This window comes from Barbus barbus, assembly GCF_936440315.1.
Source record: "Barbus barbus genome assembly, chromosome: 48".
NCBI classification, from domain to species: domain Eukaryota; kingdom Metazoa; phylum Chordata; class Actinopteri; order Cypriniformes; family Cyprinidae; genus Barbus; species Barbus barbus.
This window is the reverse complement of record NC_136726.1, coordinates 10693489-10712086: the sequence shown is the minus strand read 5'-3', so window position 1 is coordinate 10712086 and position 18598 is coordinate 10693489. Positions and strand designations below refer to the sequence as shown.

The 18598-nt window shown below is 35.6% G+C and overlaps 2 protein-coding genes across 6 annotated transcripts in view; one reads left to right on the top strand and one right to left on the bottom strand.

Moving 5' to 3' along the window:
* LOC306867125 (nuclear transcription factor Y subunit beta-like) lies at nucleotides 1–9447 on the bottom strand (the record flags this gene model as incomplete). 2 transcript variants are annotated; one of them, XM_079412663.1, is made up of 7 exons in its annotated part: nucleotides 1–819; nucleotides 906–985; nucleotides 6692–6770; nucleotides 6939–7136; nucleotides 7385–7518; nucleotides 8053–8149; nucleotides 9371–9447. In XM_079412663.1, 6 exons carry the CDS (start codon nucleotides 8147–8149, stop codon nucleotides 787–789), a joined length of 621 nt encoding a protein of 206 aa, XP_079268789.1. In that variant the 3' UTR covers nucleotides 1–786. The 2 variants fall into 2 exon arrangements, with proteins under 2 accessions (XP_079268789.1, XP_079268788.1); XM_079412662.1 differs by lacking the exon at nucleotides 9371–9447 and having other exon boundaries at nucleotides 8053–8158.
* A 2340-nt stretch (nucleotides 9448–11787) lies between these two features.
* LOC306866912 (WASH complex subunit 4-like) overlaps nucleotides 11788–18598 on the top strand; it is a 15902-nt gene continuing 9091 nt past the window's right edge. For 2 of the 4 annotated variants that reach the window (XR_013783976.1, XM_079412345.1), the window contains exons 1-15: nucleotides 11804–11925; nucleotides 12801–12940; nucleotides 13033–13086; nucleotides 13213–13278; nucleotides 13835–13880; nucleotides 14156–14223; nucleotides 14305–14387; nucleotides 14465–14507; nucleotides 14592–14695; nucleotides 14839–14959; nucleotides 16935–17058; nucleotides 17147–17274; nucleotides 17360–17520; nucleotides 17651–17777; nucleotides 17916–18041. Coding sequence is in view for 3 of the 4 variants with exons in the window: in XM_079412345.1 (XP_079268471.1) it covers nucleotides 11865–11925; nucleotides 12801–12940; nucleotides 13033–13086; nucleotides 13213–13278; nucleotides 13835–13880; nucleotides 14156–14223; nucleotides 14305–14387; nucleotides 14465–14507; nucleotides 14592–14695; nucleotides 14839–14959; nucleotides 16935–17058; nucleotides 17147–17274; nucleotides 17360–17520; nucleotides 17651–17777; nucleotides 17916–18041 (1452 nt within the window). In the remaining variant the exon portion in view is untranslated. Of the gene's footprint in view, nucleotides 11926–12800; nucleotides 12941–13032; nucleotides 13087–13212; nucleotides 13279–13834; nucleotides 13881–14155; nucleotides 14224–14304; nucleotides 14388–14464; nucleotides 14508–14591; nucleotides 14696–14838; nucleotides 14960–16934; nucleotides 17059–17146; nucleotides 17275–17359; nucleotides 17521–17650; nucleotides 17778–17915; nucleotides 18042–18598 lie in introns of those variants that run through there. The other 2 variants (XM_079412343.1, XM_079412344.1) reach the window with 2 other exon arrangements.

Here is an 18598-nt window from a genome sequence, read left to right as displayed (position 1 = left end):
CTAGGGACAAATATTTTTAATAAATTAAGTGTTTTGTTCCTCTTTTCATTTTTAAATGTCACTTTTTATGTGCTCTTGTGGTAACTGATGTCCTTATTAAAGCACGGTTTTACAACAAAAAAATGAAAATAATAAACAAAATGAAATTCAGCAAGAATTGAATGTAAAATCATCCAAAGAAGCCACTGTCCTAAAATGGGCCACACTGAAGAATTTATTGACATTTATTTTTGGATTTGACTGATAAATGCAGATTGCTTTAAAATTAGTTCTTCAGGTTGAATGAAATGCATCAATGCAAATTCACGTAAACATTGAGAAAAAAAATAAAACTTACACAAAAATATGAACTATTTACAAAAATTCCACATTTTACTTTGTGTTAACATCTGATGAAACTGAAATTACACATGCAACATGATTTTTAATCTATATAAAAAAATGAGCAAAGCCCTCGTTCCACTAAGTTGCAGGAAAATTCACATTTGTTCTATTTTATTGCTTTGATAGACGGGCGAGTTAGTTTTGAACCCCCTCAGGACCCCTTTTACCCCAAACAAACAAAACAAACAAAATAACACCCAACAGACTAGTCACATATAATCATAATGTGTGTGCACAGACACACACAGAGCACACACAAAAACAAGCTAAACAAACATAGAAGTCCAGCTCTGTGACCCGTGAGAGTCCACTGAAGACCTCCATAACGGACCCCACCGCTCATGACCTGTGGAAGTGTGGAGGTCTGATTCGTGATGATTAGGTGTTGGTTTCTGCACATCTTCAGGAGAACTGAAGCTGTTGCACACCTGGGATCTGCATCAGATGAAACACAGTTAAAATCATCACTCAAATTGCTTGAAAGTGAAGTCAGAAGTGTGCGATCTTGTTTTGATTCTGACCTGCTGATAGGAGGTGGTGTACACCATCACATTTTGTTGCTGTCCATCCGCTGTTATGATTCCTGCAGGTAGTGGATTTGCTGAGAGAGGAAAAGATTTCATTGTGCTGGATTGGTCAACATTTACACTACATATGTTTGTGTTGTGTAAACATAAATGTTGTGTAAATGAAATCTTTTTCTGCTGTGTTGTAAAGATTAACTTCTAAACCAACCTTGAGTACTTGAGCAAGGCACAATACACTCACACACAATAATTACTGGAAGCACTAATATATATATATATATATATATATATATACAGTGCCTTCCAAAAGTACTGGAACAGTAAATACAAAATTGCTCTGTTGGCTGTGGAGTCAAGACATTTGCAAATATGATTAAAAGATGAATATGAGACAAAACTACAGAATGTCACATTTTATTATTGGGTGATTCAACACATACATGTTTTACCAAATAAAAAGAACAGCACTTTTAGAGTTCATGCCACTCATTGATGTGAGCATAAGTATTGGGACAGTTGAACATAAGGCAGATATAAAAGATTAAAGATTTATTTAGTTGCAGATCCCTTGCGCACAATCACAGCAGTGAGTCTGTGACCCATAGACATCACCAGACTCTTGGTCTCATCCTTTGAAATGCTTTTCTCAGCCTTTAATGCAGCCAATTCCAATTGTTGCTTGTTTTGAGGAGTTTCTGCCTTTTACTCTCCTCTTCAGCTGGTGAAATTCATGTTCAGTCAGATTTAAATCTGGAGATTGACTTGGGCAATCTAAGGCTTTCCATTTCTTTGCCCTTATAAATTCCTTGACTGAACTGCAGGGTGTTTTGGGTCATTGTCCTGATGCAATATGAAGAACTTCCCAATTAATCTGGTGGCATTTTCTTGAATATTGGTAGGCAAGGTGGTTTTGTACCCTTCCAAATTCATTCTGCTACTGTCATCATACATTAAGTCATCAGTAAAGTTGAGAGGGCCTGTTCCAGAGGCAGCCATGCATGCCCCTGCCATGACACCACCTCCACCATGCTTTACAGATGAGGCTGTATGCTTGGGATCATTTGCAGTTCCCTTTTTATCCACATTTTTGCTTTCCTATCGCTTAGATAAAGGTTCATCTTTGTCTCATTGGTCCATAAACACAGTTCCAAAACTCTTCTGGCTCACCTTTGTGCTTTTTTGCAAACTCTAATCTTGACTTTCTATTTTTGGTGCTGGTCAGAGGTTTGCATCTTGCTGTGTAGCATCTGTAATTCTGTGTCAAAGTCTCCTGAGGACAGTAGATTGTCAGAGCATCACCCAGCTTTCTGGAAGTTGTTAGTGAATTTACAGACACGTCTTTTAGGATTCATTTTCACAGCTCTTATGATTTGTCTGTCATCAACTACTGTTGTTTTCTCAGCCGATCAGGTCGTTGTTGGTTGCTTCTGGTTTCCAAACTCTTGATTTCTCCATGCCCTTTGTTTTTGCTAGAGCTCTAACTGACTTCCTCTTTTCTTTTAGCATCCAAATCACTTGCCTTTCTCTCAAAGTCAGCTCCCTCGTCTTCATCCTGGTTTGTGTGTGTCATCATCAAATGCAAGATTCAGAATACAGAAGTAATGGATATAAGTGATACGACACATTCCCTGCTTTTAATATCTGAAGAATTAATGCAACAGGACACAGCTGATCACTTAGAAAGACCTGTGAGGCAACTGTTCCAATACTTATGCTCACATCAGATAGAGGGATGAAACTCTAAAAGTGCTGAACTTCTTAGCTGGTAAAACATCTATGTGTTGAATCACCCAATAATAAAATGTGACATTCTGTCGTCTCATATTCATCTTTTAATCATATTTGTAAATGTCTTGACTCCACAGCCAACAGAACAATTTTGTCTTTACTGTTGTAGAACTTTGTCGAAACAAGAACACACACACCTATTAACAGAACAGCACATTCCGGAGAAATTTGCTCTTTTCACTATCTGTGGCCGTAAAATTAATTAACGACCAGCACCGCGCCCAAGCATCCTGCTCTGCTCTCCTTAACGTCTCACGAGACCCCTAAAACAAAGGATATATGTGAGGAAAAATCTGGAATGTAGTTAAAACAGGACTTCACGGTTGTTTCTTATCACTTAAACATAATTCAACCAGAAACAGGACAAAGACCTCTGGATCTGGACATGACCTCCTGACTGCTTAACATGGAGAGACGTTTTTATAATGAGACTGGGCGTTGAAGTCTCACAGACACATGCCCAACGGGACACTCATGACCCCCAGACAGCTCCCCCTTTCGTCCTCCCTACATTCCAAAGGAATGCGTTTGTTTTTCTTGTGCAAAGAACACCCAAACTTTTATTGACTTTTTGCCCACAGATATTCCTTTATTCCTATTTCTATTAAAACAATATACTCAATAGACAATACATACTAACGTTGTATCTTATGTCTTTCATATACTTGGTGTGATTATTTAGAAGGTAGCATGTTAATCGATGCATTAACCCATGTAGTATATAGAATTAAGGTATGCACTTTGTGTATGCTAAATACCTGTTGTTTGATTTTGAATGAAAGCTAGTTGCGTCAGCAATAATTCGGTGTGGATGAAAGTTGACTTTTCTCATCATAATGTATGATTAAAACACTTATAGGGATCTGCTAGGACATATTCTTCATTTACACACGGAAAACTGAGCTGTGCGGGGCGGGGCTCCACCCTACAGCAACACTTGTGATTGGATCAAACAGCAAAAGGGGCAGACTGAAATCAGCCCAATAAAGACAGACACCCAACTTTGGTGTGTGTCTCTCTTTGCTTGCTCGCACGCTGACCTGGTGAAACTTCGGCTCCTGCTCTGATCGTGCTGTTAAGCGCTCCCAGCCATTAACATCTGGCCGAGCATTGAATAACTATCAATACTTAGTCAAACTTCTAAAGAAACTTTAACATCTGAAGCCGTAAGAACTGAAACAAACTTCCTAAGAGCGTCAACCCTCGACCAGGAAAGGAACGGAAACTCAATTTAAAGCAAGTAATATCAAACAAATCTCCTTAATTCTGCTGGAAACTGGTTAAAGTCATTTAAGAGCAAAGACAGACAAGTTTTCTGTTTGAAATTCCCTCAGGGCAAAGTTTTCAGTAACTAGCAAAAGAGTGCTGGTTAATCCATCTATATCATAAACAGATGGCAAAGCACATCTGGAGATCATTAAAAGCCAATGTAAAAAATTTCATATTTCATGCCGAGGGCTCAGATTAATTGAAGTAATCCAGATATATTACAAAACAGATGGCATAGCACATCTGGAGATCATTAAAAGGTCATAGGTTAATCCCAAAGGGAGGGGGGAGAGGTCAAAGGTCATCCATCAAATATTTTGACATTTGCTACAGACCTAATTACCACTAAATTTGTAATAATATAATTTATTACTATTAACAAAACGGTTCAGATATTTTCAAACTAATATTTCAGACATTCACTTGAATTAAAGGTGGGGTATGCAATTTTTAAAAAACATTTTAGAAAACTGAGTACCAAAATAAACTTGTAGCCAATCAGCAGTAAGGGGTGTGTCTACTCATGATGTGGAGGAGAGAGCATTCAGTGCACAGGACGGACTTTAGCCGAGCCGAGCGACAGAAAGATAGAGATGGTGGAAAAAACAACAACACGTCTGTGGAACGATAAGGCAAGAAGTAGGACCCGTGTAAATATCGGATCAGCTTTCCAGCTGAGAACTCAAGAAACGGAAGGCCTGAGATTCTTCTCGATAGGTTAGTAACACCGTGTCTACACTGGACGTGGCACGCCGCAACAGCTAAAGTCTGCCTACACTGGATGTGATAAAGTGACCATTGAAAATCATCTGAAATTTGTGTCAGCAAGTCATAAATAGAACGTGGCAGCAGTTTTCTGTCGGGGATTTGTTGCGCCGCGCAGCATCCAGTGTAGACAGCATCACTGATTATAATGACTTCTATAGTATTTTGTCGCGCCGCTCGCGTCCACTGTAGACACGGTGTAACATTGGTTTTACTTTGTTTCACAGAACTAATCGTTGCCTAGGTTGCGTAGTGTATGTGTGGGGCGGAGCTATCAAAATAGGGGTGAGACCCTTTTGGGGTAGGGGAATGTTTGTTTCAAATATCAACATTGGCTTCCAGAAATCGCTTACCCCACCTTTAAAGACAAATAACACAGTGTACATACAGTTCATAAAAGAGAAAAGCTGCTTTGGCAACTACCTGAAATAAAATAGGTTTGTTGAAATAGAATATGTTGTTGGAGTAAAACAAAACAAAACAAAACAAAACAAAAAATACTAAAATTAAATAAAATAAAGTGAACATTAAAACATTAAAATTACACTAAAATATTAAAAGACAAAAAAAAAAGACAAAATTACTGAAATTTAAAATATAAGAAGATATAATATAATATAAGAATATACAAATACTACAACAGTACATAAACAATAATTAAAGGTGCAGTATGTAAGATTGACAGCTAGCGGTTGAAATGGATACTGCAAAAACAAAGGCATTCCGCCCCGGAACGCACATTTCAGAGTAGAATTACTGGCTATAGCATTATTTTTCAGAGAAACAGCTAACATGTTTTCTAAATATCTACAAACATATTATGTTATTTTTTGGCTTTAGAAGAGTCAAAAACTTACATACAGCGCCTTTAATAATACATTAAATTTGAGTTTGGTTGTAACTAGTGGTCGACTAATATTGTTTTTTTGACAGCCGATGCCGATATTTTGGAAAGCAGGGTGGCCGATGGCCGATATAATTGTATTTATTTGAATTAATATTTAAGAAATTTGAAATCATTTGAAAATGTATTAAAAAAAGAAATGTGTAAAATAAACATACTCATACTTCAGATGACAAAGTGTTTTTCACAAATAAATAAATATGTAATACAAATATAATTAAAAAGGAAGTAAACACTGTGACCAACAGGGCACTCAGTATTCTAGGAAGTTTGTGTGCATTGGGAATCATATATATATATATATATATATATATATATTTTTTTTAAATAAAGCCAAGGTAACACTCATTTTATATACAGCACATAGTGAAAATGACATGAATATGGCAGTGGGCAAATGCATAAAGCGCAGCATAATTTGAAATCACGAGTGTAATGTTTGTCGATCGCGTGTCTCCAGTGAAGCTGAAATCTCCTCCTGTCCGCATTCAATTCACACGGACCGACCGTCACAGAGAACATGTGGTCATGCAGGATACAAATGCACACTTTATAAGATCTCACAACTGGATTCCACTAAGTTTGCAAGGTTTGTGAAATTAAATGTTCATTAGACGTTCAAAGATTTGTTTAAATCATATACATGCGTATTTGCTGAATGCTGACGGCAAACGAGAAAGTATTAGGCTATAATGTTTGCCTTTCTATTACTATAATAATATAAAGCAATCGTTATAATACTTTTATATACATTTTAATTCCTTTGTTTAATCGTTCTATCTGATTATTTGACAGACTTCTATCCGTATGTAGACAACAGTTAAGGACGACAGCGAACAAGAGGGAGAATGTGAGTTCTGTTCTCAGCGCCGTCAAAAATAAAGTTCGTTGCACCGTCAAAATAAACTCCCACCTCGAATGCATTGGCCATACAGGAAAACTTATCGGCCGATGCCGATATTTGGAAAAATGACAAATATCGGCCGATATATATCGGTCGACCACTGGTTGTAACCACTAATAACTTACCCACCTGTACTAATAATTAACTTACTGAAAGTCTCGTCGGTCAGCTCCTCTCCCATGCCTTCAGATACTGTTACGGTGCTTATGCCTTTCTCTCCTTTCATGGCCTGAGAACATTCACACAAATATAATGTAAATGAAAAGAGCACAACCAGTCAAGAGGAAGAAACCACATCTGACAGCTGTGCAAAGTGTGTTACTGCTTATTACACAAGACAGGAAGTTAATAAGCCTTTTTACTTCAATGATGTATGATGATGCCATTAAAATGTTACCTCTCTGAACTTCTGCAGATAGAGCTTCAGAGGCTCTACATACATGTCGAAACCCAGTGTGGACATTGCAAACAGGATGTCTTCGCCGTTTATCGTCTTGCGTTTCTCCTGATGGCATCTCTCGCTGGCTTCTGAAGTGATGAAGCTGGTGAACTCGCTCACACACTCCTGCACACACTCCTTGGCATCCTTTGCTATCTGAGGTGATGGAGAGAAAGGTTTTCTTTTGAATAACGTGTGTAAAACTTGACTTCATGCTAAATTTTAGAGAAAGTTTCACTTTCTTTTAGCAAAATAAATGGTATTAATTAAGAAGCTCTGAACAAATAAATTGAGAGGTGATCAAAGTGCATCTTTTTATACATAAACCAAATAATACATAAACCAGTAAATAACAAAAATAAAAAGGGTTTTATTTTTCCTTCTCCACACCAAAAATGACTTACTTTTCCAGTTTGTGGGATTGCATTCTTCATGATTCGAGCTACGTTAGCGATGGGGAGATAGATGTCTTGTTCACGTAGGTTATCTTTGCTTCCATTGCCATCCTCGTGGTCGTTGAGACCCTCATCACCTTCATCTTTACCAAAAATAATTAAATAAATAAATAAGAAATGTTTCTTGAGCAGCCATATAGTAAATTAGAATGATTTCTTAAGGATCATGTGACACTGAAGACTTGAGTAATGACTGATGAAAATTCAGCCTCAACAGGAAGATAGTAAAAAAAAAAAACATAATTTTAAATAGTACTAATATTTCACAATATTACTGTTTTTACTGTATATTTGATCAAATAAATGCAACCTTGCATTTATTCAGCTTCTTAAAAACAATTAAACATCTTAACCATTCCAAACTTTTTATCGGAAGAGTAAATATAATTTAATAAGAAATAAATAATTTAGAATAATTTAAATTAGACATTTAATAAAGATAATATATGATTACATATGTTTAGTATATAAAATTTAAACACTTAGGTCAAATGATGTATTATAAATTAATTTATATAAATTTTACATAATAATTGCATCATATTTCTAATAATGCATTAATCAGTTAATTAATAATTAATTTGTAATAATTTAAATATGACTTTAGCGTCACTTACCTTCTGGAGCTTGAGCTAGAACAAAGTGACTACCAGCCATATATTCTCCTGTTATGCCAAGTTGGGAGGCATCTGTAGTTGAACTGTCTCCGTCCATCTGAAACATAAATTAAATTGTATTGCAGCTGCAATTTATTGGTTGTGTTTCAAAACCAAGTGATCTGCCTACCAAGACAGCATTTTTGGCCATAGTGCACTATTATTCTTACATAAACGGATGTTTCATCAACATAGTGTACAACTACTAAGCCACTAACATAAATTTGACCTTTCTTTTATTCCGTAATAAACGTTCATAATTATCATCTATCAGTGAATCACATAAACATACAGTTTTCACTTAATGGGGATTAAAAAACAAATTCCCCTCACAGACCATCACAGGATTGATTATAATACAAATATATATAATATATAATAAAAATGATTTTATAATAAAAATATAAATGCATATGGATAATAAAAATTCTGATATTTTTCCATACAAATATTTCAGACATTCTTTTGAATTAAAGACAAATAATAACACATACAGTTCATAAATGAGAAAAGGTGCTTTGGCAACTACCTGAAATAAAATTGGTTTGAATATGTTGTTGAAGTAAAAAAAAAAAAAAAAAAAAATATATATATATATATATATATACATTTTATTAAAATAAAGTTAATTCTTTCAAGCTACATAGAAATATAGAAATACAAAAAAAAAAAAAAAAACTAAAAATGACAAAAAGTTACTGAAATTAAAATGTTAAAATACTACATTCAAACAACAATTAATAATCAATTAATTTAGAGTAAATTCGAGAAATTAAAGTTAGGATGTAACCACCAGTAACTTACCCATCTGTACTAATAATTTACTGATTAAAAGTCTCGTCAGCTATAACTATATTGTCAATTATACAATGAAGGCAGTGTAGTCTAAATATGATATTTAATAAATAAAAAGCGAATTAAAAATAATAGGGCGCATTATATCAAAACATTATATTGACTAAAGAGCTCGCCGGTTACACGCAATAAATAAAACAAACCACACTTTCCCACTGAATCATTCTGATAAACTGGTCAGATGAGTTATTATAACTGATGGATGCATTAAACAGCATTAGAGGGCAGAGAACAAGGCAGACGAGCTAAATCCGCTAAAATTGATCGTAGTAAACAAAGGGGCCGAGCACGAGCACAAGCTTTTAACAATTATAAGCAACAGCGAGCTGCTTTCCATAAAGCGCCAAGTAATAATAAAAGACTCGCGCGCGGAGATTTCCATTCGATGTAACAAAGCCATCATTGGCCGGAGCCGCTCACTAACCTGTGATGAAGCCCTGGTTGGTTCTCGTCTCAGCTCGGCCGTGTGGTTGGACAGAAAAGGTGGACTCTAGCTCGGACACAAGGTGGCGCTTGAGCTCTTCTGTTTAAACAGAAAAACTAAATGTTGTCGAAATAGCGCCTTCTATTGGTAGTGGTTGGCATATAGCACTGAAATCCTTTGAGAAGCATCCCGAGGAGATCTGGGGCCAGTTGCATGAAAGGTTTAGACTGGTCTTCATAAGATAGCCATCAAACACTGGTCATAATTTTTTTAAATTCAGTTACATAAGTCTAAGTTATTGGCTATGCTAGTTGGTCAAATTCGTACTTATGTCTTAAATATAGAGTCTAAGTTTATGCAACTGGCCCCAGATTCGCTCACATGTTAGTTTCCCTTATGAAACATTATTACGGTTACCATAGTTCTAGGGAACATTAATAGTTAATGTTATTATTGCTAGGGTACATAATTCATGTATGTGGAGCAGTGTTGGGAGTAACGCGTTACAAAAGTAATGCATTACAGTAACATATTACTTTTTGCTGTAAGGAGTAGTGTAAGGCATTACTAATCAATTTTCAGTAATATTTTACTCGGTACATGCTCAGTAACGCTTGCGTTACAACATAATTTTAGCCCCCAATTAAAAAAAAAAAAATAATAATAATTACATTTTTTTTTTTTTCTAAATTGGTGGAAATAACATGAGTCCGTGCTGCCGCGATTGTGAAAAGCGACTCGAGGTGTTTAGTGAAGACGTGTAGGTGTAGACGCGCCTTTAGAGAGAAGTGCATCTTCACAGATAACGATTATATTAAATAGTTTTTGTTTTCGTTTTTATTTATTTCGTTAAGTAGTAATTTAAAGCTTTCTATAGATATATTCATCATGTCTGTGAGGCATGTATTCACTGACTTTAGGTTCATTTTTGTGAAGTGCTCCTGTTCAAGATAAAAGCACAACGTTTTGTTGATATTGTGAGTGCACACAAATAAAAGTAGATCCTTTACAGTTACGAATTATGTATTACTCTTACCTTTATGTGCAAAAATTATAGTAAGTTGTTTCCATTGAAAAAAAAACGGTAATTGATTGCTGGTGCCTCCATGTCCTGTGCTTTAGCTTCTACTCTCCGCACAAACTACTGATGCAGCGCACATTTATCTAGGTTTAACGTTTAAACATTGTTATATGCTTGACCTGTTTTCGTATATAGATTTTATTTTAGGCAAGTCATGATGATTTGAGAAGTCTAAATTGATCAAGCATAAGCTATGATCAGCCTGCCGGCTTGGCCGTTACTTTAAGAAAGAAAAAACTTGTTTAATGAACAAAATTTGCTCCAAACGTTTTTTCTAAATTAACTTAATAAAAAGCCTGAACGAAATATAAACACTTTGCCATTAGGGCAGGGCTCTAGTACATTTGGTCATTTTATAATGTTAAGTTCTACTTCTGTAGATATTTTGGTGAAAGTAACTCAAAAGTAATACAGGAGTCATGTAAAGCATTACAATTCTGAGACAATAATATTGTAAGGTAAGGCATTACTCTTAAATAACAGTAACAAGTAACCTGTAATGTATTACAGTTTGGAAGTAACTTGCACAACACTGAAAATGAAACGCATTTGTCTAAAAATAAACTATAAAATGTGTTTCCAACAAACTCACCAATCTGAGATGCTAAATAAATATAGCATACAGAATATTGTTGAAATAAATAAATGTAGATAAAATACAGCATGTCACAGTGTATGCACAATAAATACAAATAAATGCAATTATTTAAAATTTAATTAGATATATTTTGTCTCATGTACACAGGAATGGGGTCAGATTTTAAATTTAAACTTCAATTGTAATTAACTTCAATTGAGAAGCCAGTGTTTACAAAAATGTACCTTACCTCAAAGCAGCAAAGCCAACAAGCTGAATATGTGGTGGTTGTCGAGCACTTTTCAATTCAATTGACTGGTATATAATAATGCATTCATTTGCACAATTAGTTGAGGAAAAAATGTCATAACTTGGGAAGTCGCTGTGCTTTATGCAAGTCAAAAGTCATGAGAAAATACATTCGTTTTATTAGCAATATTTCTATTTTTTAATTCATCAGAGATGATACATTCACTCAAATGCAATATTTCTCTTCTCTTTAATTTATTTCATCAAAATTAGGACATTGCTTTATCATTCTTCCAAAACCCCCTGTCCTCAGAACATTACTCAAAAGTTCATATACTCATATATATTGCAGCATGTATATCTTAAAAATATATATGTAACAACATAAAACGTAGACGTTGGACTATATAGATATCCCGTCATTTTCGACGTGCTTTTATTATGAAATTCGTCCTGTAACCGGAAGTTCGCTTTCCTGTGCCAATCATGTGATTCCCAGCACAGCAGCCCCTCCCCTCACTGTGCAGTAACCCCCAAACAGACTGAGCTAATGGCAGCTCTCTGAAGTCTGTGTCGTTTCTATCAGGATGGCTGTGGATTCATTATCTCCTGATTGGGAGTTTGATCGCTTTGATGATGGATCACAAAGTAAGTAACGCGTCTGACCGGAATGATACTGGTAATTTCTTGTGTAAAATATGCATAAATGGTAATTTGTTGTGTAAAATATGCATAAATCCTGCAGCTAGCTGAGTAATGTTAGCTATCTGTCAGATGACCAGGGAAAGTGGTCAAGTTCAAGCACTCTCTCTCTCTCTCTCTCTCTCTCTCTCTCTCTCTCTCTCTCTCTCTCTCTCTCTCTCTCTCTCTCTCTCTCTCTCTCTCTCTCTCTCTCTCTGTGTGTGTGTGTGTGCGCGCGCGCGTGCGCGGTGGTTTATGAGGACACAAATTTGTATAATGACATGGGTATGACAGAGGTATTACAATATGAAGGTGGTTTATGAGGACACTGCCTATGTCTCCGTAATTCAAAAGGCTTAAAAAACATACTAAATGGTGTTTTTTTGAAAATCTAAAAATGCACAAAGTCTCCTGTGAGGGCTAAGTTTAGGTGTAGGGTTGGTGTAGGGCAATAGCACACACAGTTTGTTCAGTATAAAAACCATTACGCCTATGGAGAGTCCCCATAAACCACAAAAACCAACGTGTGTGTGTGTGTGGTCTTGATTTCACAAAAAATGTGCTAAGGAAGTCTTTCCACATCATTGCACTGGAAGATTGAATTTCTTTTAATGCAAAAGTAGATAATTGTTTGACCAGTGAATTCAATGTTCAGAATCATATTAATCATTTCAATTATTCTCTTTATAGTATTACATTTTGATATTGATGTAATAGATTTACGTGCCATATATAAATACGTACACACATTAAAATTTTTTTTATTAAAAATAGTTATTATTATTATTGATAAAAATTCAAAAATTTAGTTGATCTGTAGCATTTGGTTCCTTCCTGTGCAGAAATTCACACAGAAGTGCAGGTTAAAAACTATGAGAAGTTCTTAGAGGAATATACCGCTCAGCTCCAGGGTATTGAAGAAGCGTTGGACGACTCTGTCGGAGATGTATGGGACTTCACTCTGGACCCCATCGCTTTGAAGGTGTTGTGTCATGACTTATAGCTTAATAACAGTGTTTATTTTTTAATGAATTGTTTTTATGCCATATCACTCTCCTTGCTCTGTCACACCAGCTCCTGCCGTATGAACAGTCTTCATTGTTGGAGCTCATCAAGACTGATAATAAGGTAAGAGCATGAGATGTTGAACAGTTTGCTGTTTTAGACGCTGCAGTTTACATGTGATGTGAATACTGAATGAGAATTGTGTATTATGAGTTTACCTATTACTTTTTTTCTCTTCTTCTTCACCAGGTGCTTAATAAAGTTATCACAGTGTATGCAGCTCTTTGCTGTGAAGTTAAAAAGCTGAAATATGAGGTAAGTGGTAATGTGTGACGAGACATGTCTAATGTTCCAGAAGATTTCTGTTTCAAATAAATGCTGTTCTTTTGAACTTTCTGTTTCTAAAAGAATCCTGAAAAAATGTATCCCGGTTTCCAAAAAAAAATATTAAGCAGCACAACTATTTTCAATAATAATAATAATAATAATAATAATTGTTTCATCAGCATATTAGAATGACTTCTGAAGGATCATGTGACACTGAAGACTGGAGTAATGATGCTGGAAATTCAACTTTGCATTAAAGGAATAAATTACATTTGAAAACATATTAAAGTAGAAAAAGGATATCTTAAATATTAATGATATTTCACAATATTGCTGACCCCCTTCCCCCCACCCCCATTATTTCAGATAAAGTAAATGCAGACTTGGTGTGCAAGTCTCTTACTTAATTCAAAACCATTTTCTTTAAAAACACATACTCACCCCAAACCATTGAGTGGATGTTTATAAAGTCAATTAATATGAATTAAACTGAGCAAAATTGTTAATTGTCTCATTTTAACGGTTTTGTGCTTTCTACTTTTAGGCTGAAACCAAGTTTTACAATGGCTTGTTGTATTATGGTGAAGGAGGTAAAAACTACTGTTTTGGTTTTTGCTGTTCAGTTTACATCCTGTCTACACAAGAACCTATTCAATGCAAATCTTATTTCTATAAATGTATATCTGAGTGGATATTAAACACAAATTTGTGCTTCCTTTGTTTTGTTTTGTTTTTTGTTTGAAATTGCATGCATGTATTAAACTTAAGCTTTCAGTTTTGCTATTCAACTTTAATTTCATTTAACCTGTAGCTTTTATCAATGATTTAAAAAAGTATTGCGTTTGAATTATTATTTTTTTTGCAGTGTCAGACACTAGTGTGGTGGAGGGAGAGTCTCAGATTCAGATGGGCCACTTCATTTCCTTCTTACAGGTTTGATATAATGATTTTTTTGAATTCTTACTGAAAATATATATATTTCTGACCATTGTTTTATTTGGTTGAATGGTACAGGAGCTGTCTTGCTTTGTGTCGCGTTGCTTTGAAGTGGTGGTTAACATGGTTCACCAGCTGGCTGCTTTGTACAACAGCAACAAGTGAGAAATTAAAAATATTCTCATATTATGTGGCTGGTTATGTGACTGCAGTGTTGCTAATTTTTTTTTGTTTTTAGGAGTGCAACAAAAATTATTGAGTCCACTGGTGTACACTTTCAGGTAATTTTCATTTTCTCTGTCCTCTTCATATGGTTCTTCACTGCAACCGTCTTGTGTTGATGGTTTCTCTTTGTCTACAATCAGACAGTGTACGAGCATCTGGGAGAACTTCTGGTGCTCCTCATCACCCTGGATGAGATCATGGAGAACCACGCCACACTGAAAGATCACTGGAAGATGTACAAAAGGTGAAGTGGGACCTTTTAGATGTTGAACTGCTGTGTAAAATTTAATGTTGGTAACTGAACACAAAATTAAGGCTTTTACAGTATGAATGTGTTAAATTGTGGTTTTTGATTTCTGACTACAAATTTTTTGTTGTTGTTTGAAGGTTACTGAAATCTGTCCATCATAACCCAGCTAAGTTTGCCATTCCAGAGGAGAAACTAAAACCCTTTGAGAAGCTTTTACTGAAGCTAGAGGGGCAACTGTTGGACAGCATGATTTTTCAGGTCTGAAGCATCCCCAGACTTCCTCATTTTCTGTTTTTGTATTTTAAAACCTATTTCTGTTATGAGAAACATAGTAGTGTGGGCATTGAGGAGATTTGAAGCCAGGTCAACTTTATGGTAGATTCCAGAGAACGCAGTCCTATAAACTTTGGTTCCGACCATATAGGTTCCCAAGCATTTTTGTGCTAGAACACTTGTTTTTCAGCACAAATACAATTCATATGCTCAAAAACGACACCGATTTGACCAATTGCATTAAGGCTACATTTCAACCAAGGCTGCGTTTCCCAAAAGCATCGTAAGCCTATGTTGATCGTAGCTCCATTGGTGGCAATGGGTCTACAATGCACTTAGGCTTATGATGCTTTTGGAAAACGTAGCCCAGGATAGTTTGTAATGTAGGCTGCACATAAATGAAAGGGTTAGTCCCAAAAATTAAAATTCTGTCTGCTCATCCTCATGTCGTTCCAAACCCGCAAGACCTTTGTTCATCTTCAGATCACAAATTAAGATATTTTTGATCAAATCTAAGAGCTCTCTGACCCTCCATAGATAGCAATGCAACTGTAATGTTCCCAGGTCTAGGGTTGCAAAAAAGTTGGAAAATTTCCAGTAAATTTTGGAAACTTTCTGGGATTTTTTTGGAATCTTCTTGGGATTTTTGGAAAGTTTCAGGAAATTTACCGGAAATTCTTCACCCCTTTGTAACCCTACCCAGGTCCAGAAACGTAGCAAGGACATCGGTAAAATAGTCCATGTGACATCAGTGGTTCATCCGTAATTTTACGAAACTATGAGAATACCTTTTGTGCGCAAAGAAAACAATAATAACAATTTTTCTCCCCGAGTTACTGTCTTCCGCCATTTTGAAGAGTACCCCAGAACGTAATCAGTGTTGTTTACGTTCAGCATGCGCATGCATTCTACTGAATGTAAAGATGTCCTTGCTACGTTTCTGGACCTGGGAGCATGTCAGTTGCGTTGCTGTCTACGGAGGGTCAGAAGAGCTCTCAGATTTTATCAAAAATATCTTGAATTGTGTTCTGAAGATGAACAGAGGTCTAATGGGTTTGGAAGGACATGAGGGTGAGTAATTTATGACAAAATCTTCATTTTTGGGTGAACTAACCCTATAATGTTAATGTTAAATAAAGACCAAGACTACTAAACATCTCCTATAAACTGTATGTTGAAATTAGACTAGCACTTAACCATGAGCTCAAAAGCCACACCACACAAATGGCTTTTAATTGGTTTATTTCGTTAGCAAACGTAACTATAATTAAGTTCTTTTCATCAATCAATTTCTTATTTTCACATTTAAAATATTTCATGAGGTTAACTCATACCCAACTTGTGGTCAGTCTGCACAAGATCAACATGCTTATTTGCTTTGTGGCCCCTTAAATACAAGACCATACAAGACCCCCTGCTATATAAAGTGCTTTGAGTACCCAGAAAAACGCTATATAAATGTAACAAATTATTATTATTATTAAGACCAAGCATTCGATCGTCAGAGCATCCACGAATCGTTCTACAGCGTTGTTGGCAGGCCTGCCAGAGCTAATTCTGACGCTCACCCAAAAATGAAAATTCTGTCATTAATTACTCACCTTCATGTTGTTCCAAGACCTTCGTTAATCTTCTGAACACGAATTAAGATATTTTTGATGAAATCCGAGAGCTTTCTGACCCTGCATAGGCAGCAAAGCAACTGACACGTTCAAGGCCCAGAAAGGTAGTAAGGACATCGTTAAAATAGTCCACGTGACATCAGTGACTCAACCTTAATTTTATAAAGCTACGAGAATACTTTTTGTGCGCAAAGAAAACTTTGTTATAATGCATAATTCTTCAGTGTATGTTGTTGTTAGGAGAAAATATTTATTTTCTACTGAAGTTTTACTGCATTATTGATCATTGAAATATGTCACTTAAACAAATAAAACAAAAGTTTTTCTTTTTCATGCAGGCTTGTGTGGAGCAGAGGTTTGATGACCCAGGAGAAGGTGTATCGGTTTCAAAAAACAGTGCCTTTGCAGAGGAATTTGCTTACAATATCAGAACCATTTTTGCCAATGTTGAATCAAAGCTTGGTTTGTATTTGTAATTAACCTAAATGAATTCCAAATACCGTTAATGAGACATCTTGGCTGTAGACAACAACATCCATTTGACTTGCAGGAGAGCCGTCAGAGATTGATCAGCGGGATAAATATACAGGTATATGTGGCCTCTTTGTTCTGCACTTCCATATCTTCAGGACTGTGGACAAGAAGATCTACAAATCCCTTCTGGATGTGTGTAAAAAGGTGAATACACAAACTAGTGGGAACAAGTGGGATATATAAATCTGCTCTTTCAGTCATTATGAAATTTCCCTTCTCTCTCCTCCAGGTCCCTGCAGTGACATTAGCAGCTAATATAATCTGGTTTCCAGACACATTTCTGACAAGCAAAGTGCCTGCGGCAGCTAAACTGATGGACAAGAAGAGCATCCAGAGCATCCGCAGCAGCAGAGATGCATTCCTTCAGCAAAAGGCGCAGACACTAATGAAGTAAGACATACACGCTTCTGATATGATTCATAAATAAATTATGATTTAGCTTAGTAAAGTTTAATGGTCATTGTATTTTACATCATTATAAATATATCATTTAGAGTTCCATGTATGTGTTTCTATGCAGGGATATGCAGTCCTACTATATATTTGTCACCTCCTGGATGATGAAGATGGAGTCTATATTATCAAAAGAACCGAAACCAGACAAACTGTCTGAGGATTTGAGCAACAGGTGTAATATCTTTGTGCAGGTAGAGACTAACGTTTTCTTCTTTTCTGTTGTTTAGATTAAATTGTTCTTTATAGAGTTGCAAATTCATTAATGTTTGAATTACATTACATTTCCAGTGCAGTGACTGCTTCATAATCAGATGTTTGTGTTTCTGTAGGGAGTCCTGTATGCTTACAGCATCAGCACCATCATCAAGACCACTATGAACATGTACATGTCCATGCAGAGGCCCATGACCAAGACCTCGGTGAAAGCCCTGTGCCGATTGGTGGAGCTGTTAAAAGTAGGTCGATGAGTCATAATATTATATTCAACAGCAAATACTTTAGTATTTATACACACATTTTTTCAGATTTTTATTTGTGTCTTTTATATGTATTCAAAACGCACAATTTTGGTTCATATTAACAATTTATGTGAAAAATGTACTATGTAGTGTACATTACCTCTATTTAAGGCTTGCACTATTTATATAGCACTAGACAGTGTTCACTACAAATGTAGTATATGATAATGTGCACAATAATTTAAACACTATAAATTTAGTACATAATTTTAGACACTAATAGTAGTGTTCACTACATATCTAGTATATTGGTTGTAGTGTGCACAAAAATGTTGACGCAAATAATAGTGTGCACTATACTGTATATCTAGAACTGGGTAGTAGTAGTTTGCACTACAGTTTTAGTTTTTTCTTTGTAGTGCTCACAATGTAAACACTAATGTGTGCACTACAAACTTAGTACATGAATTGTAGTGTGTACTATAATTTGGACACTAATAATGATGTGCTACAAATAGTATGTTCACTACATATAGTATGTTTGGTTTAATCTG